Source organism: Globicephala melas, chromosome 20 (assembly GCF_963455315.2).
Source record: "Globicephala melas chromosome 20, mGloMel1.2, whole genome shotgun sequence".
NCBI classification, from domain to species: domain Eukaryota; kingdom Metazoa; phylum Chordata; class Mammalia; order Artiodactyla; family Delphinidae; genus Globicephala; species Globicephala melas.
In genome coordinates, this window is record NC_083333.1 from 31,625,735 (window position 1) to 31,649,688 (window position 23,954).

Consider the following 23,954-nt stretch of genomic DNA (forward strand, 5'->3'; position numbering starts at 1 on the left):
CCGTGGAGGTAATAAGGAAGGTCTTGGGTGGGGCCAGAAGATAGGATTCTCTCTACACCCACCCCCTTCCCAAGTCCCCATGAACTAATGGTACCAACAGGGAAACGATAAAGGCACCAACCTCCCAGACTGGGTGGAATGGTGGTTCCCCTAAAAGATATGTCCACACAGAACCTGTGAATGTAACGTTATTTGGAAAGAGGGTCTTTGCAGATACAATTAAGTCAAGGATCTTGAGATGAGATCATCCTGACATACCTAGGTGGTCCTTAAATCGAATGGCAAGTGTCTTTAAACGAAGAGGAGGGCCACAGACTAAAGAGAAAACACAGGGAAGGAGCTCATGTGACAACAGAGGCAGAGACTGGAGTAATGCTGCACAAGCCAAGGAACACTTGCGGCCACCATGAGCTGGAAGAGGCAGGAAGGACTCTCCCCCAGAGGGGACACGGCCCTGCGGCACTGTGATTTCTGGCTCTGGCTCAAGATGGAGGCCCAAGCTGTGCCCTATCCCACCACCTGGGCTCCTTGAACCCACCTTGGTCCATGCGGCTGATGGTGGTGTACTGCGCGGCCAAGTCAGCTCGGGCAGCCGGTGTATCAGGGACGAAGTAAGGCACCTGGGATGGGGCAGGTGGGTGGCACGTCAAGGTTAGAACAGATAGGTTGGGTGGAGGGGGCAAAGTGGCCAGCGCTTGAATTAGGGTGGGAGATACAGGTGCCAGCCTTCCTCCCAGGGCCCAAAATCATCTCTCTTCCTGAATGGATTATCCCAGAACACCCACGCTTCTGGGTACATCATTCCATGTCTTTACACTTCTCTCTGCCACCCCACAGATGGGGCCCTGGCTCCAGTGAGTCAGAGGGTTTCTTCTTACACACCTGGGGCCAGGGCTGCCAACCCACGAGAGGGGCACAGGTCCCCATATTTACAGGGTGGAGGACGAAGGGTAGTTCTCAGAAACGTGGTGAGGGGTCCTCCTACCTGCACATCCTTCGGGTTGTAGGTCTGCGGGGTCCAGTCTGGGATCTGCCCCATGCCACTCTCTCCATTGCCAAACTTCTCACAGAAGGCCCCGTACTGTGGCTGGGAGTGCCCGCAGCGGTGGGGGTCGTGGAAGGCGACATAGAGGAAGAAAGGCCTGCAGATGGAAGGACGGGCTTGAGCGTTGAGGTCAAGGTCAGATGGCTGACCCACCACCTGGCTTCTACCCTGGGGAGCCTCATCCTTTGGGAAGGAACACCCCTCAGCTTTGCCTACTCCCCTACAACTGAGAGCCTCCCCGTGATCCACACTGCCTCAGTGTCCCCATGTCCCCTCTTCTTCTGACCAGATCAACTTGAGCATCTGGAACCTTCTCCTCCACCCACACCCCAGCTGTCTGGAGACTCCAAGAATCCCAACCAAAGACTCTGGGATCTGCATCCAGTATTAACTGTCCAGAGGTCTGACTGTGTGAGGGCAGTTAAGGGGGAGGGACCCTCCTCACACCTGTTGTCCCGAGCCTGCAGGAATTTCCGGACCAGCAGTTTCATTCTAGTGATGTTCCGCCCCACCTGGAGGACAGAGCCATTCTCCTCCGTGTACGCAAAATCAAACGGGTACACCGCCTCCGGCCCCACGTGCTTCTTCCCAATGATGCCTGGAGTCGGGGAGATAGGCCTGTCCAGAGCCCTTTCGGTCTCCCACTCCCCTCTGCCCCCTTCTCCACTCCCTAGGCCCTGTGTCTTGTTGTGGCCTCCAGGAGGCAGCCGGGCCCTTGTTCTCGCGTGCCCATGGCCCAGCCAGAAGGTCCAGATTCCTTGGGGTCAAGTGCTCAGAGCAGGCAACACAGGGCCCATGGTGGCTCGGGACAAGGCCTTGCCCCTCTGGGGCAGGGAGGTAAGTTGCTGTCCTGCCCCTGTGGCTACACGAAGCCCCTCACCTGTGAGAACACCAGCTTGGCCCAACAGCAAAGGCAGGCTCTGCACCCGGTCGAAGGAGTTGAAGTGGTGGACATCCTGGTGCAGGCCATACATTCCGTTCTGATGCTGCCAGCAGAGATGCTGTGAGGCCGGGCGCCTCCTGGCAGCCAGGGTCCTGTCCCCCACCCCACCCCCAACGCTTCTGCTCTCCCAGGCTCACCAGCCTGGCCCTTTGTAGGCCCCTGATTTAGAGTTCTCATAGAGGTTTTCTCCATCTCTCACTCCCCGCCCAACAGGCCCACAGGTCCCTACCATGGGACGACAGCAGGAAATACAATAGACTGGGAGAATGTACACTAAAATTAGGGGTGGCTTTTATTTTCTTCTTTTTGTGTACCTGTACTTCTCAATTTTTCTATCAAGAGCACACATCGTAGAGTGAAAACCACACCAACAGGCCTCTTTTTATTAGCTGACGTTTTTAGAGTGTAAAAAAAATTGTTGTACGTGTTGCAAACTCAAACAGGCTAGAGAGATGTAAGAAGGAAAATCCCTGTCCTTATTCCTGTGGCTCACTGCCCAGAGGTGAGCGTAGCCTACAGCTGCCTGATTAACCTTACAGGAAGCTTCTGTGTACAGGCCACAGTCTGCTCTTTATGTAGGCCTCCTACTCACAGCCTCAGGCTCTCAGAAAGGGACAGCGCATCCCCCGCATAAAATAACGCTGTGAGATAATACATCAGGAGTAAGCGCCCATGTACACCCAGGTTCACAGCAGCATTATTCCAACAACCAAAGGTGGGAGAAACCCAAGTGTCCACTAATAGAGAAATAGATAAACAAAATACGCTCTATCCACACAATGGAACATTATTCAGTCTTGAGTAGTGAGGTACTGACGTACTCGAGTGAAGCTTGGGGACATTATGCTCAGTGAAACCAGCCAGCCGCAAAAAAGCAAACACTATATGATTCCACTTATGTGATGTACCCAGAGTAACCAAATTCACGGAGACAGAAAGTTGAATGGTGGTTGCCAGGGGCTGGCGGAGCAGTGGGAACAGGGAGCTAGTGTTTAATGGGGACAGAGTTTCAGTTTGGGGTGATAAAAAAGTCCTGGAGATGGATGGTGGCGATGGTTGCACAACAATGTGAATGTACTTAATGCCACTGAACTGCAGCCTTAAAATAGTTAAAATGGTAAATCTTTCATTACATATACCTTAGCACAATAGAGTAAGTGCCTTAAATGGCAGCTTTTATTGTCACAAAAGCTCCTGGGACAATATCATGAAAAGAGTTAACACTGGGCTGGGCAAGTACCTGCCAGGCACCTTGCTGTGAGCTTTACATATAGAGAGTTAACTTGGCCAATCCTATAGTAATCCCAGGAGTGAGGTATTACTAACACCCCATCTTTCAGGTGAGGAAATTGAGGCACACAGAGATAAGTGATTTGCTCACAGTCACACAGTGGTGGAGCAGGGCTGCACTTGGACCATTTGGCTGGGGGTGGGGGAGGGAAGGTGGGCACATCCCCAGGGAGACCAGGGAGGGGTTCCCAGCAGCAGTAGCCTTGGGGGCTCTCCCTCCTCCTGAACCCCTGCTGCCCTCACCTGGGGCAGGCCAGTGAGGAGGCTGGCCCGGCTGGGAGAGCAGCTGCTCACGGAGGTGAAGGCATTGCGGAAGACAAGGCTCCGGCGGGCCAAGGCATCCAGGTGAGGGGTGGTGATGGCACTGTTGTTGTAGGCACCACTCTCAAAGCCTCCGTCATCCGCTGAGGAAGGAGGGAGACATAGAGGACCTGATGGCCTGGGCTCAGAAAGAGCAGCATGTGCGAGTGAGAGAGACCTGGGTCCTGCTGCAGTGGCCTGGCAGTGATGCCCAGGCGGGTATGATACCTCTGTAGACTTGATATCAGGCAGGTGTGATTTCCAAGTGGGAATGACCCAAGTGGGCATGATATTCAGCAGGCTTGTTACTTGAGTGGGAATGCCACCAGGCATATATGAAAACTGGGTGAACATGTTAGTAGGCAGGCATAAAACTGAGGGGAGCATGAGATCCAAGCAGGCATGATTCGGCAGTCCTGGGCTCTGCAGACGTGCCTGAGGACGTGGATCCACGTGCTGGTTCTCCGCCAATGCCCCTGAGATAGGGGGAGTTGAAGGGAGCCGCTCTGTAGGGTGCTGTTTAAGTTACAATTAGCTGAAGGACCTGCCCCAGACCACAAAGTTAAGCAGAAACAGTGGCCCTGGCAGACAGCCAGACCTCAAAAGAGGAAAGAATCAGGTTGCCTTGTGATAGCTGGGCTCGGGTTACCCAAGCAGAAAGTCTCGTGAACAACAGGGCACTAGAGGAACTTGGGGTTTCACGGAGGCGGGAGGGCCAGGGGAGAAGGTGGGTGGGTGAGTGGGGGCTGCTCCCTTCAGCCAGGAGAAAGAGAGTTGAGCCACAATACTCTGGGGTCTGAAAAGGGAAGGGAAACGGGGTTATCACTGCTGGGGAGAAGATGAGAGATCCAGGGCACCCTGCTGGTCTCTGAAGACTTGGGCACCAGCCCCCCTTCTGGCATCCCCTCTGCGATCTGTGGAAAGCCGCCCAACGCCCTGAGGTGGGTGGGGACCCCAGGCTTAGCCCTGGCTGCTCTGGTCACGGTTCGGGCTACAGGGTCAGAACCGGGGGCAGGAATGGGGTGTGAATGCTGGGGCCGAACCCTCCAGACCCTGCAGTGGGCAGGGCCGCCTCTGCTTGCCTCTCCAAGAAGCCGACCACGAAGAGTCTGGGGCCAGCAAAAAGAGGAGTCGGGGAATGAACGGCAATGGGGTCTGCAGGGCACGGAGGGTTAGCGCTGGCCTCTTCCGGCGGCCGTGGAGGGCGGTGCCCGGGGTGCCGGCGGGTCGGAACTTACCGAGGATCAGCAGCACGTTTCGGGGGCGCGCCCGGTGCACACAACAGAGACCCGCTACGAGGAGCAACACCCAGCAGGCCGGCCCGGAGCAGCGCATAGCGGCGGTTCCAGCCGGGCGCCGCCCCGCGGTCACGTGAGCACCAGCCCTCCCGCCCCAACCCTCGGTCACGTGTACATCAGGACCCGCCCAGGACCCGCCCCGGCTCCGGCTCCCGCTCCCCCAACCTCTGCGGTTTCTGCAGACCAGCTGCGGAGACGACGGGAGACCCCGAGCTGTGGCGTCCGGTGAGTGCGTGGCTGACGGCGGCGGGGCCCGGGGCCGGGCGCTCGAGTTGCCAGGGCACTGGCCGGGGTCGCTGGTGGGCGGCCGACGTGGGGGGGCGGCAAGTGGTCCGCGGGTACGGGTGCGTCCCGCGGGGACCCCGCTCCCCACCCACCTCATCCCCACCCACCTCATCCCCACCCAGGTCCCCGCCATCCTCCGCCTTGCTGAGGCCGGCAGGCCACGGACCGGCAGACGGTGTGGGTCCCCCCCTTAGACCCCAGTGTCTGGGGCAAGCGGCTTCGGGGGTGGGGGGCCGGTTCTGTCCAGAGCGGCCCCACCGGGGCTGGGGGTGGTTTGGGACAGGCTCTGCGCGCCAGGAGCACCAGGACCCTAGAGGATGCGCGCCGTGAATTACCGGGGGGAGCCTCTGACGTTCTTTCAGAACAAACTAGAATACCTAAGGCTTCTCTAAGGATGTAGACGCCACAGGTGGGGGTTGGGGTGATGCGCAGCTTCAGGATGGGAGCCCTCCCACCACCGCAGCGCCGCAGTCTGCCGTAGTGGGTGGAGCCTGCTATGCTGCGCACTTGGAAAACCTCAGGGCCTCCAGTCACCCCACCCACTCATCGCCAGCCACATGTGGGTATCTCCGTGGACCTGCTTTTCTCTGCACTGCTCCCCGTTAAATTTCCTGGGGGGGGGAATAAAAAAAGGAAACAAATTCTCCTGGGAGGAGAAACCTTGGGTCTAATTAGTGATTAGTGTTTGAACTTCTCAGTGAGAAATCATTTATTTTTTCTGGCCAGAGTGGATGGAGGAAGAGAAGGCACCTAGGGTCTGGGCAGGTGGGGTTAAGAGAGAGCAGTCGGTGGCGGGGGGGCACTCCACCTTTGGTTGACGCCTTCTCTGCGCAGGCTGTTGGCTTCCTGACTCAGATCAGCAAGGTGAGGGGAGATTTAACGCATCTAGCTCCACCCCCCTGGGTGAGAGGAGACCGATTGCGCATCTCCTGATGTTTCTGGACCTCACCCTCACTCTCACCCTGTTGCTGGGTTTTCTGAAGCCCAGGCCCTGACTGCTGGTCTGTGTCCCCCCGCCCCCCCCCCACTCTTCCTAGACATGTCATCTACTATGAAGCCGCCCAAGGGCTTTGCCCCGATGTCCTGCTGCTGGTCCACTGCGACCATGCAGAAGAGGCTGCCTTTCCTGGCGTGGCTGCCTGACTACACCTGGCACGCGCTGAAGATGGACTTCATCGCTGGGATCTCAGTTGGGCTCACAGTCATTCCCCAGGCGCTGGCCTATGCCGAGGTGGCTGGACTCCCTCCCCAGGTGAGATGTGTGCCCTTGCTGCCCACCACATCCCTTCCCCTTAGCCTGACCCCACTCCAGGCCTTAGTGCTCACCCAGGAGCAGAGTAGAAATGCATGCATAGTATTCCCTCCAGACAAGGGGCCACCCTGGGCTCCAGTCCCATGGGGCCCAAGAAGCCTTAGTTTACAACCTAGAGCATGTGACTGCCTTTGGGCAGACGCGTGCTCCTGTAACCCCTCTTGTCATGCTTGTCACACACAGGCACCAAGCTAGTTCTGGATTGCCTGATGGGGCCAGTGGGATGACTCACTCTGGCTTTAAGAATGCTTTCTCAGAATCACAGGCTCAGACATAAGGACACGAGGCCCCAGTTGGGTGTGGGTAGGAAAGAGGCCCCGTAGTCACTGTAGGTCCACAACCTTGGGTAACAGGGTGATCAGTGCACCCTGCCTGTATGTGCTGCTGTGCCCAGAATACACAATGGACCACACAGATCCCTGTGCTTAACCAGCTACACCAGGGACCCTGTGCGGGTGCCGTGTGCCTCCTGGATATTCATTGCTCTCTCTGCCCAACAGTACGGCCTCTACTCTGCCTTCATGGGGTGCTTCGTATATTTTTTTCTGGGTACCTCCCGAGATGTGACTCTGGGCCCCACGGCCATCATGTCCCTCCTGGTCTCCTTCTACACCTTCCGCGAGCCTGCCTATGCTGTGCTGCTGGCCTTTCTGTCGGGCTGCATCCAATTAGGCATGGGGTTCCTGCGCTTGGGTAAGACACTCAGACCTTCCTGTCATGGGGACGGGGGGTTGCAGCTCTGCTCTTCCTGGGGTACCAAGGCACCTCCTTCTGGGGATGCCCTGCCTTCAGCATTTCTTTCTTTGCATTCCAAGGGCTATCCGTGTGTGTGTGTGTGTGTGTGTGTGTGTGTGTGTGTGTGTGTGTGTGTCAAGAAGGGTGGCTCTCAGCTCTCTACTGTGCTCAGAGGCCAGGACACTTGGAGAAGTGCCCAGGGCCTCAGTCCCTAGTCTCTTTCCTGCTCTCCAAACCAGCCCAAACAGGGTATGCCACTAGTCTTTAGACCCAGTCCCACCCATACCACCTCTCCCAGCCCACACTGACCCAGTGGGGCTGGGACCAGCTTGGTGTTCCCTCTTGGCTGTCCAGGGTTCCTGCTGGACTTCATCTCCTGTCCCGTCATTAAAGGTTTCACCTCGGCTGCCGCCATCATCATCGGCTTCGGGCAGATTAAGGTAGGCACCCTAGTTGGTCCTGGGACATCTGCTGGCTAGCAGGACCAAGGCCAGGTCCTGATATGTGTGGGTCAAACTCTTGCTATTTTGGGGCTCAGAGCCTGTCGTGCTGGCATGAGTCTCCATTAATAAACTCATCCTTGGGCTTCCCTGGTGGCGCAGTGGTTGAGAGTCCGCCTGCCGATGCAGGGGACACGGGTTCGTGCCCTGGTCTGGGAAGATCCCACATGCCGCAGAGCGGCTGGGCCCGTGAGCCATGGCTGCTGAGCCTGCACGTCCGGAGCCTGTGCTCTGCAACGGGAGAGGCCACAACAGTGAGAGGCCCACGTACCACACAAAAAAAATAAATAAGTAAAATAAAATGATCCTTCGGGGGAGATATTGAGTGATGGCCAAGTTCTACAACAGGTAATTTGGGGGAGCAGTAATGACAGTCCCCGCTCTTGCTGGAGTTTTCATGCCTGAGTGCTTGGTTCACCTCACAGAGTTCTGCCCCTACTGCATATTGAACCATTGGGCCTTTACAAGTCACGAGTGTACTGCCAAAATTCCGACAAGCAAATTGCTCCCTAAGCTAATTTAGCTAGGTGATTTCACTTTTATGTCTTTCTTTTCCAATTTTTTGTTTAATGTTTTTCAAATATCGTGCTTTTTTATGTTTCTGTTTAAACACAAATGAGAAGTATTGGAATCAGTGATCATTGGTTATCTGAGGATATCATTTACTCTCCTTCCATTGGGCTGTGTGTACCCGGAAGGCAGGCACTGTTTTACTTCCAACGTGGCCGCCTGGAGCTGTGCTTGGGTGTGCAGAATGAAACTGAGCTGAATCGTACAGATTGAGGGAGGGACACGCGCGCGCGCGCGCGCGTCTCTCCACGGTGTGGTTCCCACAGTCAGGCTCTGCTTCACTCTAGTCCGTGACAGTCTTCGCGGATGGAGGCCGAATGAGAAAGTAAGAACGTGAAGCCCAAGAGGGTATGTGTGAGAGAGAATAAAGTAGTTGACACGTCACTGGGTGCTGGGTTAAGCTCTCCCTATGTTTAGTTTTCAGAAGTCCTCTGGGAGGTAGGCATTACTATCTCCACTTACAGAGGAGGAGACAGCCTAGAACAGTGTGCGTAATTCGAACTATAGATTATGTACACACATATGTCAGGGTGAGCTTGGCAAGTGCTGTTTCGTGGGATGTTCTGTCCTTTATTCTGGAAACATTATCTTTCATTTTTAGTGTCAAGAATGTTCTTTTTTCGTAACACAGTGAGAGGGTAGCTTTTTTATGCATTCGTATTTGGCACCCCTAGGTCCCTGTCTTCAAAACCTTGACTAGGTCATGACAGTCATCTGAGAGCCTCTAGGCTTGGGGTGGGGGTCCTCTTGACCTGCCCACGCAGGAGTCCCTGCCCAGGACAGAAGCCGCTGTCCGTGTCTGCCCTTCCCCTTCGGGGGCTGTGTACACAGTGGGTTTTGGGGTCCTTGGAGCCTGATTGCCTTGCGAGTCTGGGCCTCGACCTCCCCTTCTGATCCCAACCAGATAACTGAAGTACAGAGTAGCGCCCCTTCTCCCACCTGAGGACCCCCGACCTGGCGGGGTCCCCTCAGCGCTCCTCCCTGGAGGACCTCGGCGCCCCCTCGACCCCCGCCCTTGCGGGTCTGCCCGTCTCATGGCGAGACTTTCGCTTCTGGCAGGGGGCGGTCCCCGATGGGCGGGCCTCCGAGTGACGGACGCGGCCTCGAGCCAATGGCGGTGGGGTCTGTGCTGTGAAGGGCGGGCCGCTGAGTGATGGACGGGGCCGCGAACAGATGGCAGCCGGGCCTGAGGGGGTGGGCCGGGCGCCGGGCCAGGGAGCCATTGAACCAGTCTCCTTGGTTTGAGGTCGCTCAAATTACTTTGAGTAATTTGCAACGACTTGCGACAACTGGAACTTTGTGAAATACCGTCAGCGCCCCCAGTTCCCCCCGAGAGGGATAACTTTGATCTCCTCCCTTTGGGGACTTTGGGAATGGACAGATAGGCCCGGGAGAGCCAGGAGATGTTTTCCCCCAGGAAGGGCCCTTGGAGGGGTAGGGGGTTCCAGGTTTGGAACAGTATTGAGATGCTGCAAGGGTTGGGTTTCAGGCCTTTATATCGCAGAAGGCTGTCTAATCAGAAGCTCTTGTTTGACAGAACCTGCTGGGACTGCAGCACATCTCCAGGCAGTTTTTTCTGCAAGTGTATTACACTTTCCACAACATCGGAGAGACCAGGTACTGGTTGGCTGTGTTTCTCCCCCCGCCCCCATAAGTAAGCTCTTCCTTCTAGATCTCTCTCCCAGTTCCCTCCCCATTTCCACTCCCAGGTGGCATTTATTCCAATCCTCTGGGATCTTGCTGCTCAAACAGGGGTCCCGCGAGCAGCACCATTGGCATCACCTGGGAGCTGGTTAGAAGCACAGTCTGGCCGGCCCAGACCTGCTGACTCAGTCGGCTTAACAAGAGGCCCACGTGGCTCATTGAAGCTTGAGAAGCTCTGCTCTGGTCAGTCCAGTGCGCCAGTCAGCGTGACCCCATGCAGGGCTTTCTCCTGTGGTCGAAGTGAGAAGAGACCATGTGAAGGAAGGGCAGGTGGTCTCTCGTTCAAGGAGTTCATAGTTCAGTGAGCAAGAGAACCACAGGGCAAGGGAAGGCAGAGGCCAACAGACATGCAGGTGCCAGGGGACGGGTGGCAGGTGGAGAGAGTTCCTACAGCAAGCACATCACTCAGATGGAGGGGTTTCTCTCAGAGCAAGCAGATTAAAGGGACAAATAGGAGATGCAGCTCGATGAGCCCAGCTGGAGGCCAGAACACCTCTCTGGCTGGAGGGGCAAGAGGAAGAAGTGACCTGGGGGGAGCTGTACGGGGAGCTTCCTGAAGGGAGTGGAGGAGACCCTGTGACCATCCTCTCCTCCCCTTCTGATCTGCTGCTGAGGTTTCCTGGCCCATAAGATGCACCTGGTTGGGGTCAGCCACATGGAGGGCAGTGGAGATAGAGATGGACTGGTCAGAGAGCATCATAGGCAGTCAGGAGTGAATCTCCCGGAACTGACGAGACACGTGTAGCCCAGAGAGCTATGTGACTAAAAACGTGAGTTGGTAGCGCGCCTATGGCTACCACTGTGATCTGGGCTTCAGCTCCCAGGGCCTGTGTACCTACCAAGTTTCGAATAAAGTTTTGAAATGGAACAGGGACAGAGGTTACTTAGGAAAAAACAAAAAGAGCATTCGAGAGAGAAAGTTTTCCAGCAGAAGCAGCAACCAAAGGCCAGAAGGCCTGTGCTATCAGCAGGTTTGGGCGGTGACTGGTGTCTGTCTGCAGGGTGGGCGATGCAGTGCTGGGACTGGTCTGCATGGTGCTGCTTCTCGTGCTAAAGCTGATGCGGGACCACGTGCCTCCCGTCCATCCCGAGATGCCCACTGGCGTGCGGCTCAGCCATGGGTTGGTTTGGACTGCCACCACAGGTGAGGGGGCCTTCTGGCTGAGGGACCATTTCCAGATTTGTCCTGCACAACCTGGTCTCACATTGTAGTCACCCCAGGAACCCAAATTCCACCCCTAGAGAACTTCGCGTCACTCGCTAAGTGGTTCTGATATGCATCCAGGGCTGAGAACTCTGTTTAACGGCAGAAGTTCTCAGCTAGGGATGATTTTGCTCTCCCCCGCCCCCGGGGGACATTTGGCAATGTTCAGAGACATTTTTGGTTGACACTACTGGGCAAGACTGTTTCTGGCTTCTGATGGGTGGAGGCCAGGGATTTTACTAAACATCCTGCACTGTACAGTCTCCCACGGCAAAAAAACTGATCTGACCCAAGGTGTCAGCAGTGCTAAGGTTGAGAAACTCTGGCAGGTCTCTGGGGGAGAAAACAAGTTCCACTGAGACAGACTGGTCCTGTTTTAATTGTGCAGCTGCAAAGGGTAAACATTTTGCTTCAGGCCTGGAATCAGCAGGTTGAGTTGCAGTTAACCAGAGGATCTGTAAAGAAAGGCTGAAGTAAAAGGCGGCAAGATGAGGAGAGTTAGTGGAACCATTGGCTGGTTGAAGGGCCATCTCGGGGTGGCGGTGGGGATGGACATCTCTCCACTGAGCTGCCAGTAGGTGACACAGAGAGAGAATGGCAGGTACAGCAAAGCAAGGAAGCATTGATACCTACTGGGCCTTTCCAGAGCTGAGGGGAATGGAAATCATCCTGCTTGGCCCTACTCCTCCGTGGCCATGAAATCCAGCCAGTTGTGGGAGGGAGGGGGTGACTAGATTTCAGCCCTTGAGTCACTTCCAGCTTCTCCGGCTGGTCCCCAGTCCCAAGAGTCACTCACCAGACGCCATTCTGCAGCCGGGAGGCCATGGGTAAACGCTGAGCGCTTGGGAGGGTGGAAGAGCACTGGGTTTATGGTGAAACTACTGGTTTCAAGTCCTAGTTTAGCCACTTACCTGGCACTTGCATGAGTCACTTGTCAAAATTTTATGAGCTTTAGTATAGTCATCTGTAAAATAGTGAAAACAGGCTCTGTTGCCTAAAACTTAACACTCGAAGTGTGGCCTCTGACCAGCAGCACAGGCATCCCCTGGGAGCTTGTTGGAAATGCAGGTTCTCAGGCCCACCCAGACCTCTGACGCAGAATCTGCACGTTAACATGCTTGTCAGGTGACTTGTAGGCACACTGAGGTCTGAGAAATGCTGCTCCAAAACCCTGTAGGTTTCTCAGGGACTACTGTCTTCTTTCTCTCCAGGATATGTGGTGTGTCCTTAGGAAACTAGTTACTGAGCTCCCAACTATGTTTATTAAAAAGTCATCGTTTCAGCTTGTATTTTAGCTGAGTGAGGACAGGTTAACCTATAGTAGTACCTTGTGTTTGTTTAGCAATTTGTAGAGAATTTGTTTAGCCCCAGAACACTCTTGTGGGGTAGGTGGAACAGTTGTAATTTCTCCCCTTTTGCAAATGAAAAAGTAGAGACTTGCAGAAATTGAATGAGCTGTGATCTGACATACAGTGATGGATGACTTATAAAGCATTTTACAAACATCACTTCTTTTGATTCTCATAGCAGCCCTGAGGATGGGATATTATTTTCCCTGTGTTGCCAGTGAGGAAAATGAGGCTCTGAAAGGTAAAACAGACAAACCAAATAAGACTTCTCAAGGTCACATAGCTACGAGCAGGCAGAGTGAGGACTTGCTCCCAGGTCACTTGCCCTTTTTCTTGATCAGTTGATCTAGAGGTGTATCGATTTTATTTATCTCACAGAACCAGCTTTTGATTGCATTGATCTCTCTGTTGCTTTTGTTTTCTCGTTAGTAGATTTTGATCTGATCTTTATTATTTCCTTGAATTGGCTACTTTTGAATTTAGGTTTCTTTTTCAAATTCTTAAGGCAGAAGCTGAGGTCTTTGAGACCTTCCTTTTCCAATATAGTGATTAGGGTCATAAATTTCCTACTCAGCACTGCTTTAGCTGCATCCCACAATTTTGATAGGTTGTGTTTTCATTTTCACTTAGTTCTAAATACTTTCTAATTTCCATTTTTACTTCTCTTTTGAATTGTGGATTATTTACCCTTTGAACCAGGAGCCTTTTAGGAATTAGTTTCCAAATATTTGGGGATTTTTTTAATTAGTATTTTGCTACTGATTTCTAACGTAATCCCATTACTGTCAGAGAACAAACATTGTATGTACATACGTGTGTAGAATTATAATTTTCTCTCGAAATGACCCCCTTTATCCTGGTAACATTCTTTGCTCTGAACTCTACTTTCATGTAGAGTTGTTCCAGATTTCTTTTGGTTAGTATTAACATATGTTTTCCCATCCTTTTACTTTGAATCTATTTAACTTTATGTCTTTATGTTTAACAAGTGTGTTTTTTGTAGGAAACATATAGACGGGTTTTGTTTTTTAATACAATCTGATGATCTCTGCCTTTTCATTGGGGGGTGGGGTAATGTTTACATTCCATGTGATGATTGATGTATCTAGCTTTAGATCTACCACATTGCTCTTTGTTTCCTATTGTCTCATTTCTTCTTTGTTCCCTTTTCCCTCTCTTTCTACCATCTTTTGGATTGAGTATTTTTCTATGATTCTTCTTTTATTCCCTTTATTGGCTTATTGGCTATAACTGCTGTGTGTGTTTTTGTTTTTGCTTGTTTGTTTTTGGTGGTTGCTTTAGGGTTTATCGTATACATCTGTATCTTAATACAGTATACTTTCCAACTTCACGTTGATATAAGAACCTTTTGACCAGATACATCCATTTCTCCTCTTCTAGCCTTTGTGCTATGGTTGTCATATATTTTTCTTCAACATGTGTTTTAAATCCCTCAGTCGTTATTATTGTTTCCACTTTAACTATGTAGTTACTTCTAAAGATGTACAAGTAATGAGAACAGAGTCTGTTATATCTTCCCACATTATACATCTTGTGCTTTTCGTTCCTTTGTGTAGATCCAGATTTCCATCTGTATCATTTTCCTTCTGCCTGGAGAGCCTTCTATATTGTTTCCTGTAGTGCAGGCCTGTTGGTGATGAATTCTTTCAACTTTTGTATGTCCAAAATAGTCAATATTTTACTTTTCTTTTGGAGGGTAGCTTTGCTGGATATAGAATTCTAGACAGTTTTTTTCCTCCTCCACACTTTAAAAATGCTCTTCTCCTGTCTTCTGGCCTGCTTTGTTTCCTACAAGAAGTCTGCTGTCATTCTTATTTCATTTCTCTAAATATGACCTTTTTCTCTGGCTGCTTTTAAGACATTCTCTTGGGCTTCCCTGGTGGCGCAGTGGTTGAGAATCTGCCTGCCAGTGCAGCGGACACGGGTTTGAGCCCTGGTCTGGGAAGATCCCACATGCTGCAGAGCAGCTAAGCCCGTGCGCCACAGCTACTGAGCCTGCGCGTCTGGAGCCTGTGCTCCGCAACAAGAGAGGCCGCGACAGTGAGAGGCCCGCACACCGCAATGAAGAGAGGCCCCTGCTCGCTGCAACTAGAGAAAGCCCACGCACAGAAATGAAGACCCAACACAGCCAAAAAAAAAAATTCTCTTTATCATTGGCTTTAGGCAATTTGATTATGATGTGCCTTGTTGTAGTTTCTTTTTTTTTTTTTTTTCCATGTGTCTTGTCCTTGGAATTCACTGAGCTTCTTGGTTATGCAGGTTTGCAGTTTTTATCAAATTTGGAAAAATACTCAGTCATTGTTTCTTCAAATCCTTGTGCTGTCTCCCCATGCCACTCCATGGTCTTTCTTTGTGGACTCTGACACATACTAGGTTACTTGAAATTGTTCCACAGCTACTGATGCTTTGTACAGTTTTTCAATCTTTCTCTTCTGTGTGTTTCATTTTGAGGAGATTCTATTGCTACATCTTCAGTTTCACTAGTCTTTTTCCTGTAATATCTAATCTGTCTTTAATCCATTCAGTGTATATTTTGCCTCAGATGTTACGGTTTTCATTTCTAGAAGGTCAATTTGGGGGATATTTGGGTATATATACACAGGCACCGTTATTCCATATGTTTTGTCCAGTTTTTAGTTGTTTTAGGCAGCAGAGTAAACCTGCTCTGTTTCTCCGTCTTCAAAGGGGCATCACCTTGGGAGATCTGATCTCAAAGTCTTTCCAGCTCTGCCTTTGACCATGCAGTCACTGGTGACCAGTAGATGATATGCGTGCCAGCCCTGTGTGTCACCACTCCTCTGGTTCCCCATTGTGCATTTTTCATGGTGTCATGTGTTCATGCCTGCCATACGGTTGCTTGTATCCATGCTGTTTCCCAGGCTGGGGTGGGGTCTTCCACCTCCTGAGGTGTATTTGCCCCAGTTACCCAGACGATCCAGGTTTCACTGACAGTCTCTCCCCCTGTCCTAGCTCGCAACGCCCTGGTGGTCTCCTTTGCTGCCCTGGTCGCATACTCCTTCCAGGTGACTGGATACCAGCCTTTTGTTCTAACTGGGAAGACACCCGAGGGGCTCCCTGATGCCCACATCCCTCCCTTCTCAGTGACCACTGCCAACGGGACGATCTCCTTCACCGAGATGGTACAGGTGGGTAGAGACAGGGAGCCAGGCCGGCTTGGCTGAGGCCGTAGCAGCCCCTGGGCCTGGTTCTATCTCCTAATGCATCCGCTTAGTGATACGCAGCTCTGAACTCAGCTAGGACTGCTGTTCTCAGGAAGGGGCATCTCTGGTGCAGGGACAGGTAGGAATGAGTTCCAGATTAGGCAGAACCTCAAAGGGCACCACATTTATTTTTCTACCTTGAGCCCAGGGGTGTTCCTGCCATCGTGGACGCTGGCAGAGCAGGAATCTGTTGTGTTCTGCTGTGTGTCGTGTTTCTTGCAGTGTGAGCTCACAGCCCTGCAGCTGAAGTATGTTTGCTTCTGTCAGACATGGACGAGCCAGTGCCTACCTTATCAGGTCACTGACTGGTCAGGCCTCTTCTGTCCTTCCCCAGAGGGTCACTCACCATCCCTCTCTCCTCTCTCAGGGCATGGGGGCCGGGCTGGCCGTGGTGCCCCTGATGGGTCTCCTGGAGAGCATCGCGGTGGCCAAATCCTTTGGTAAGATGCTCACCACCCACGCCCTCCCTGGCACCTCAGCCTGGAGCCCAGCCTGCCTTGCTTGCCTGCTCTTCTGCTTGCTTTTTATTTGCTTTGATTTTTAAAACTTTGAATTTTTATCTGAGTAATACATGCTTTTTTAAAAGTATTATTTTTTAACCATTATCTTTGTTTTTAATATAACTTATTGAATTGACAGTTTTTATTTAATTGGTAATAATAGCTGTATTTGATACCGTTAGCAAAATTCCTAAAAATTTGACAAGGTGCCCTTTCCGAGTGTCTGAACACACCTGGCCTGTCCCCTCCTGACCCCTGGAGAGGCTGGGAAGCGTTAATCTACTTATATGTTTGCTGCTCAATACTGATTCCCTCTGCCTGAGCTGAGGCTGCCAGACTTTTCATGTGTCCCTGCTTCTGTCTTAGGTCCCTGGACTTTTGTTCTGTGTTGTCCATGAGGATGATGTGTTTCTTCTGTTCTATAAGAGGGTTAAGTCCTTTGTTTGGATCTAATTTGACTCTAAAGGTTAAAATTCAGATATATGACATGTATGTTACTATGACTACCTAACTTGTGTTCACTGCCCAGCCCAGGTTGTGCCAGGATTATGTTTTCTTCTTTGAAGTTCCAGCATCTGGATCCTTAGACCATTCCAAGGAGACTATAAACCAGTGTTCATTCTAAAGGGTTTTCCTTTCCAAACGCCAGCAGTTGCTCAAGACCACGCTGCATTTCAGTTTGCGACCTGTTCAGCTCACATCTTTCTTGTTCAGTTTTTATTTTTCTGATCCTTTTTTTTTTTTAATTTGGAGGGGCATATCTCAGAATCTGCATGTGACAGATTTTACTCATCTTGTCTATTACTTAGAAAACTCTCCGTTTTCTTTTGAAGTCAGCTGACTTCCTGTGCTCATTTGTAAAGCTTGTCCTGCTTTTAAATCAAGGCTTAGTAAACCACAGCCTGCTGCCCATCACCTGCGAATGGCTTTTGCATTTTTAAATGTTTAAAAAAAATCTAAAGAAGATTTGGATTTGATGACACATGAAAAGTATATGAAATTTGTACTTCAGTTCACAAGTAAGGTTTTATTGGAAGGTGATCTCTTGTTCACTTGTTTCGTGTTGTATGGCTGCTTTGTGCTATAATGGGGAACTGAGCAGTTGTGACAGAGGGTGTGACCCTCAAAACCTAAAATATTGACGGTCTGGCCCTTTACAGAAAGTTTACCAACCACTGTCTTAAAATTCATGCCGCTCCATAGTTTCTCCCTAAATCTTCCCGCTCATGTCTCTGGGTCTCATCTGAGACTTTCTAGTTATCTTGACTTGCCACCAGAGAGCTTTTTAGTTTAAGACATCTTTCCCTTATTATAAAAGCAATACATGTTTGTTGCACAAGATATTGAAAGTTCAGAAATGGATAAAAAGAACGAATCACTTGTAATGTCCTTCACTACCTCAATTAACTGCTAACGTTTCGCTCTACATCTACTTTTTTTTTGTAAACACACAAAGACGTGTGTACATTTGCATATATGTATACGTTTTATCTGTGTTTATACCTTCTATTTACAAACATAGACGATGCTGTAGGGAGAAACTGGTAGCCTGTTTTATCGTTTCATAGACAGTTTCCTGATGATATGTAACTAGTGACAGTGTTTTTATTGTCTGTTCTCTTTATAGCTTCTCAAAATAATTACCGTATTGACGCCAACCAGGAGCTGCTGGCCATCGGTAAGACTCCAGTGGCGGGTGGCTCTCGGGGTCTGGGTGGTGGAGGTGCTGACACACAGGGTGCAGAGCTGGCCCGAGTGGGGCCCGTTCTCCTATCTCAGGTCGTTCAGTTTAATCCCTAGGAGTAGGGTGCAGACATCTAGTGTCTGACTGAGGCTCACTGAGAACCTGCTGTGTACCAGACCCTGAGGGCTGTGGCCTGTTCTGTGCCTGGGAACGCCTGGAATGTTCCACCTGGGCTGGGGGTGGGGGCTTCCAGGGCGAGGGTCAGGTTGCTGAGGAATGTGGCCAGGTAGGATCTCAGGTGAGCCTGCTGATTGTGTGGGATCTTGGCTGCCTGTGCCTCGCCCTGTGCCTCCCTCCAGGAGGGGCAGGCGGATGAGTGAGGACTCAGATGGGCCCCAGGCTTCCTGACTGTGGAGCAGTGCATCCCAGGTGACACCTGAGCTGTCTCTAGAGCAGGCCTTGAACCTGTGACCAGTTGTGGGTTTGTGGAGCCAAGGAGACCATGGTGGTCTTTGTGAAGGCCCCTGGGTGAGGTGGGTGCTGACGAGCTGATGGTGATGAACTTGGGCTAGTTACCTCCATTCTGAGGTCCCAGCCAGGTTCTGGGCGTGGCTGTGTCCAGTACAGCTTAATCAGAGGCACACAGGGAAGGCAGCTTACTGGCCATGACCTTCTCCCATTCACCTTGGCTAGTCATCTCATGGAAGTGTGGGTTTGAAGGAACTCAGAGTAGCAGGGATACCGGCAGGCGTACTGGGCACTTCAGGCCTGTCTCTGCACACTTGCCTTACTCAGCCGTCCCCCTTTCTGGGCAGGAGGGATTCCTCATTCTGTTATACGTGAGAAAAGGCATATTTCACACAGGCAGGGCTGGGGTCAGAACTGCTTTATAGCTAGAATTAATCTCAGCGCACTTGGCAAAGATCATGGTTTGACCTTCCTAGAGGGAGAGAGAACCAGATATAGGATGCCCCACTGGGTAGTTCCTCTCACCTTCTGTCTTCCTGTTTCCTTTCTGGTTTTTATCTCCTTTCTCCTCCTCTCCTTTTTCTCTCTATTTTATGCTTCTTCTCGTCCTGGATGAGCTTTTTCCTTCCGTTTCTCCACAGGCCTGACGAACATCCTCGGCTCCCTCTTCTCCTCCTACCCGGTCACGGGCAGCTTTGGCCGGTGAGTGACCACGTTCCCCCTTCCCTGTGTCTCCAGGGAGGTCCCCGCCCAGGTCAGAGGGTCCTTGTCCAGCTTGAAGAACCAGGTTCCCCCTCCTGGGCCCTTGCCCATGTCCTGAGGCCGTTTTCACTTTTCTCCACATTGGTCCTCTCTCCCTTGGTCAGCTGTGACGGTGTTTATGGGGAGACAAGAGGGGGCTCCCTCTGCTTCCCTCACCATCTTAGCTGGTTTTCTTTACCCCGATACACGGCGCTGCAGTTTAACGTTAAAAAGATCCCCGTGCATGGAAATGCTCCCAGCATCTTGGTGCTGGAGTTAATTCCTGAAAGACAGTGGAGGTGGGAGGGATTGTGGCTCCTCGCCTCCCCTGCTCTCCCAGCCCGACAGCCACTAATGGGTCTCTGTTGCCTTCCAGGACGGCTGTGAATGCTCAGTCAGGGGTGTGCACCCCAGCAGGGGGCCTGATGACGGGTGAGCACCCCTTGCACAGACACTGTGTTCCCCGTGTCCGCCACAGTGAGATAGGAGGAAAGGAGTGGAGGGAGCCCAGGGTGTGGGTGCCGTCGGCTCTGGTGCCTGGCTGTGTGCCCCAGAGCAGGGACTCCTTGCTGGGTGGGAGTTGGGGCGGCAGGGCCATGAGGTCACAGCACCCCACGCCCCTGCAGGAGCCCTGGTGCTGCTGTCACTCGACTACCTGACCTCACTCTTCTACTACATCCCCAAGTCTGCCCTGGCTGCTGTCATTATCATGGCCGTGGTCCCCCTGTTCGACACCAAGATCGTGGGGACGCTCTGGCGAGTGAAAAGTATGTATCTCCTGTCCGTCGGCACCAAGGTTATCGATGATCCTCCATCTGCCATTGGCTGCTGCCCAGGCTGGCCCAGCTGGGGGAGAGAGGGCTTTGGGGTGACCAGCAGGGTTCGTGTCATAGCCTCCCTTTCTCCACTGGTCATAGCAGCTCAACGTTCTCTGGAACCTGCAATTCCTTTACCGAAACAAGTTTTTGTTCTCTTTTGTTTTTCAAAGCAGTTAAGGGATTTATGTGGCTTCTACATCTAAGAGAAGTCTCGGTGCCTCCCTGGTCCTCATATCCCTTTTTCCTTGGTCCCCTGAGAAGTGCCCACTGGGACCTCTTCCCAGGGGCAGGGGACCAGGCCGACCAGGCAGGTCTTAAGGGCCCCTCGCCCAGGTAGGGAGGGATTTCTTGCCTCTGACACATCCTTGAGGTGGCATGGCCTGTCAGAAGCATCAGTCCCCAAGTCTCTGGATGGGGGTCCCTTGGGAGCTGTTTGGGGTCCATGACACCTTCACTCATTATGAGGAAAGCCACGCACGAGGTGTCTCTTGTCAGGAGGCTCGGGTAGCTGGGAGCCAGGGTCGCTGAGGAGGGGCCATTCCTCAGCTGGGCCTCCTCTCCCAGGGCTGGACTTGCTGCCCCTCTGCGTGACGTTCCTGCTCTGCTTCTGGGAGGTCCAGTACGGCATCCTGGCAGGGACCCTGGTGTCTATGCTGGTTCTCCTGCACTCCGTGGCCAGACCCAAGATACAGGTAGCCCATCTGGTCTCCCTGAGGGGGACCTGCTGGCCTCAGGGGGCCCAGTGGGGTGAAGCATGCCATGGGCAGACCCTTTGACCCCACTGTCTTGCATTTTGAGCTCTTGGTGTGATTGTGGCCTGAGGCACTGCCAAGTGACCATTCACCTAGCGGATGGTTTGGCCTTCCGGTCATAACCCCACAGTGCTGTCTTGCTGTGCGTGGGGCTGTGGCGCAGGTGGGGGTCCCGCCAGCTCTGCACCCTCCCGTCCACCCGAGGCCTGGAAGAGCTGCCCTGTTGAACTTGCCTCCAGGGCTCACTGGCTTCCCCCACACTGTCCCCAGGTGTCAGAGGGCCCGATGCTGGTCCTGCAGCCGGCGAGTGGCCTGCACTTCCCTGCGATTGAAACCCTCCGGGAGGCGTTACTGAGCCGGGCTCTGGAAAGTACGTGGCCAGTTGGGCTGCAGTCACCCCCAGCTCCCCGCCACCCTCTCAGCAGGGGTTCCTGCTGGACCCCAAGACCCTGCTCTCAGCTGTCAGGAAGGGGCTTGCCTGTCCTTGGGTCCTGGGGGTCTCGGGCGTCTCAAGAGTGGCGTCCAGTGGACACCCCCCCCCACCGTGTGTGCATGCAGCAAGGGTGGCAGTTTCCCAACATGCGTCCCTGAGGGCCCACTCCTTCCAGGAGTTGGTATTTAGGGGAGAAAGGGGTCTGTTTGCCTGCCCTATGAAGGAAATGGTTGTTGCTGTCTCCAGACAGCTAACGTTTTGGGTCCTTGTCCTGTCCCCTTCCTGTCCCCACTGGGGAGGAGCTCTTGATGGCCTTGTTTGGCCCCATGCCCCTGGCCAGAGCCTTTTCTGGCAGCCTCTGCCTGGTGTGACCACTCCCCTGTCCCCCCAGCATCCCCGCCACGCTCTGCAGCCCTGGACTGCACCCACATCTGCAGCATTGACTACACGGTGGTGCTGGGGCTCGGGGAGCTCCTGGAGGACTTCCACAAGCGGGGCGCCACCCTCGCCCTCATTGGCCTGCAGGTGGGTGTCGGCATCTGCTCTCGAAGTAGCCTGTGAGGTCTGTGTTGTCACCATCCCCATGTCAAGGTGAGGATGCCAAGGCCCAGAGAAGCTGAGTGACTTGCCCAATGTCACACAGTGAGGAAGGCGGCTGGGCTCCATTTTTGTGGCATCTGGCTGCAGAGCTCTGCTTGTGTCCGTTACATCATGTGTTGTATTTGCAGAGCACTCATCTCGATGTTCTTCAGAAGGTATTCACTTAAGAAGTGTTCCTCTTACAGAGATGTGAGTTAGCCTGTGACGTGGCTTGCTAGGGCAGGAGCATTCCCACCTGGAATCACCGTTTGTCCCACAGGTCCCCGTTCTCCGTGTCCTGCTGTCAGCTGACCTGAAGGGTGTCCTGTACTTCTGCACCCTGGAAGAAGCAGGTGGGTGTGGCCAGTCATCAGAGTGAGAGCCACGGCAGCCTGGCTGCCACACCCCACAGGGTCAGGACGGCAGGACAGAAACCCTGGGAGATGGGAGGGTCAGTGCTCGAGTCCAAGAGTGGGGAGCACTCGGACGAGGGTGAGGCAGTGGACAGGTTGTCAGGGGGCCTTCCTGCTCTGGGGTTTTATGTTTTGGGACTGTATGTGAGTTTTTAATTGAGGCACAGTTCACATACAGTGAAATGCACAGATCCTAAATGTGAGTTTGAGTCCTGACACATGGATGCAATGGGCGTCCAGTCAGGATGTAGCTTTTCTCCATCGTTCCAGAAAGTTCCCTCTTGCTCCCTTCCAGTGGCCCTCACTAGGGGTAAGCACTGCTCTGATTTCTTCCACCATCGGTCAGTGTAGCCTGTTCCGGAACTTCATGTAGTGGGATCAAGAGGATTCTTTCTGTGTTCGGCTTCCTTGGCTCAACTTGGTGTCTGTGCGATTCGTCCATGTTGCTGCTAAAGCAGCCAGACGCTGATCCACAGGAACTGGATAAGCAGATTGGGCCCAGCCGCACCATGGAACCCGCCCAGCAGTGAGGAGGGTTATCGTGGCATGGAGAGTGGTGAGGTGCTGGTGGAAACTTAGGTGAAACCGGCCCAGGGCTGGAGATATTGGTCCAGGGACCTTAACTCCCCAGGCTTGAGGCCCCCAAAAGGCCAGCCTTTAATCCCATTCTGTGAACTGGCCTATCCTCACTTCACTTTTTTAGTGTTTGGAAACCTTGTGTTTTCTGCAGAGAAGTACCTGAAGCAAGAACCAGGGACCCAGCCCTACAATGGCAGCGAAGACTCTGTTCCGGAACACAAGATCGCCCTGCTGAAGGCCTGATTGGGCTGCCGATGGGCGCCCGACATCAGAGGGTCTCACGGAAGGTTCTGATCACTGTGATGCCGGATGCCGCCTTGCAGATGGATCTGAGAAACCTGAGTAGGTGTCCCAGAGGAGGGGGATGGCAACTGTGTGGGGGTCCACAGGTGGGACTCATCCCTTCCTCTGAGATGATTGAAAAAGTACCTCCCTGCTCTTCCTGGTATGCGAACTCTTTTTTTAAAGAGTGATTTGGAGAACACTTTCTAGAATGGCAGACCACTTGAGAAAGGAAAGGGCAGGGATTTCAACCTGGTCTAGGAGAGGAGACCTCTCGCCCCAGCTCCTTCCTAGATTTCAGGGGAAATGGGGAGGGTGGGCATCTCTCAGGTGGGTTCCCTTCTTGATGGCGGCGGCTGAGCTGTTGTTGAGAGGAAAACCAAGGTTTGCCAAATGACTTAAAGTGTCTATTAAAAATAACTTCGTTGTGTTTTCTAAATAAGTATAGCTTTGGTGTTTTTGTAAAAACCATAAATGCTTATTGTAAAAACTACAGGTAACCATCCCCCCCATCCACTTTGGTGATAGCTCCACACCTCCTCCCTCCAGTACACGTACATGTGTGTACGTTAGCATGTGGGTGTGTGTTTACAGTCATGTAAATGGGATCATTTCATCCATGGTGCTCTGTGACCCACATTTTCATGCGGTCATTGCTGTGAATTATTTGTTGTGATAATAAACAGAATACATGAATATCAATGGCTATGTGGTATTTTATTCTATATGCGTCATAATTTACTTAGCAAGCTCTCCATACAGGGACTTGCCTGTTTTAAATTTCACTTCCATCAATTTTTAGAGGTAAATCCTAGCTGAGGAAGGTTGTGCTCCTAGACTCTTTGAGAAAGAGCTCACCATGCAGATGGCCCTGGATGCGGTGCCATAGAGCCACCAGTGTTCTGCCCAAGCCACCCTGGCCAGTATT

General features: G+C 52.5%; 2 protein-coding genes across 2 annotated transcripts in view; one reads left to right on the plus strand and one right to left on the minus strand.

Annotated features, from left to right (window-relative positions):
* The window catches only part of SGSH (N-sulfoglucosamine sulfohydrolase), an 8,028-nt gene extending 3,055 nt beyond the window's left edge, over positions 1-4,973 (minus strand). The window contains exons 1-6 of the mRNA XM_030837921.3: positions 4,817-4,973; positions 3,522-3,682; positions 1,926-2,031; positions 1,493-1,643; positions 986-1,142; positions 539-620 (exon numbers count right to left, since the gene is read on the minus strand). Coding sequence (XP_030693781.1) covers positions 539-620; positions 986-1,142; positions 1,493-1,643; positions 1,926-2,031; positions 3,522-3,682; positions 4,817-4,913 — 754 coding nt within the window. The 5' untranslated portion in view covers positions 4,914-4,973. The remainder of the gene's footprint in view (positions 1-538; positions 621-985; positions 1,143-1,492; positions 1,644-1,925; positions 2,032-3,521; positions 3,683-4,816) is intronic.
* On the plus strand, positions 4,952-23,724 carry SLC26A11 (solute carrier family 26 member 11). Its single transcript, XM_030837918.2, has 17 exons — positions 4,952-5,101; positions 6,199-6,413; positions 6,974-7,166; positions 7,563-7,648; positions 9,816-9,895; positions 10,984-11,126; positions 15,527-15,702; positions 16,145-16,217; positions 17,905-17,955; positions 19,071-19,131; positions 19,547-19,602; positions 19,797-19,937; positions 20,553-20,680; positions 21,011-21,110; positions 21,565-21,698; positions 22,033-22,105; positions 22,896-23,724. The coding sequence occupies exons 2-17, from the start codon at positions 6,201-6,203 to the stop codon at positions 22,985-22,987; spliced, it is 1,800 nt and encodes a 599-aa protein (XP_030693778.1). The 5' UTR covers positions 4,952-5,101; positions 6,199-6,200; the 3' UTR covers positions 22,988-23,724.
* Positions 23,725-23,954: the final 230 nt, after the last annotated feature.

Excerpts from the sequence above, each read along its gene's own strand:
- SLC26A11 (XM_030837918.2), top strand. The coding sequence starts at position 6,201 with ATGTCATCTACTATGAAGCCGCCCAAGGGCTTTGCCCCGATGTCCTGC. Across the intron at positions 16,218-17,904 it reads CGCGGTGGCCAAATCCTTTG|CTTCTCAAAATAATTACCGT; the intron begins GTAAGATGCTCA and ends TTCTCTTTATAG. Across the intron at positions 21,111-21,564 it reads ACTGAGCCGGGCTCTGGAAA|CATCCCCGCCACGCTCTGCA; the intron begins GTACGTGGCCAG and ends CTGTCCCCCCAG.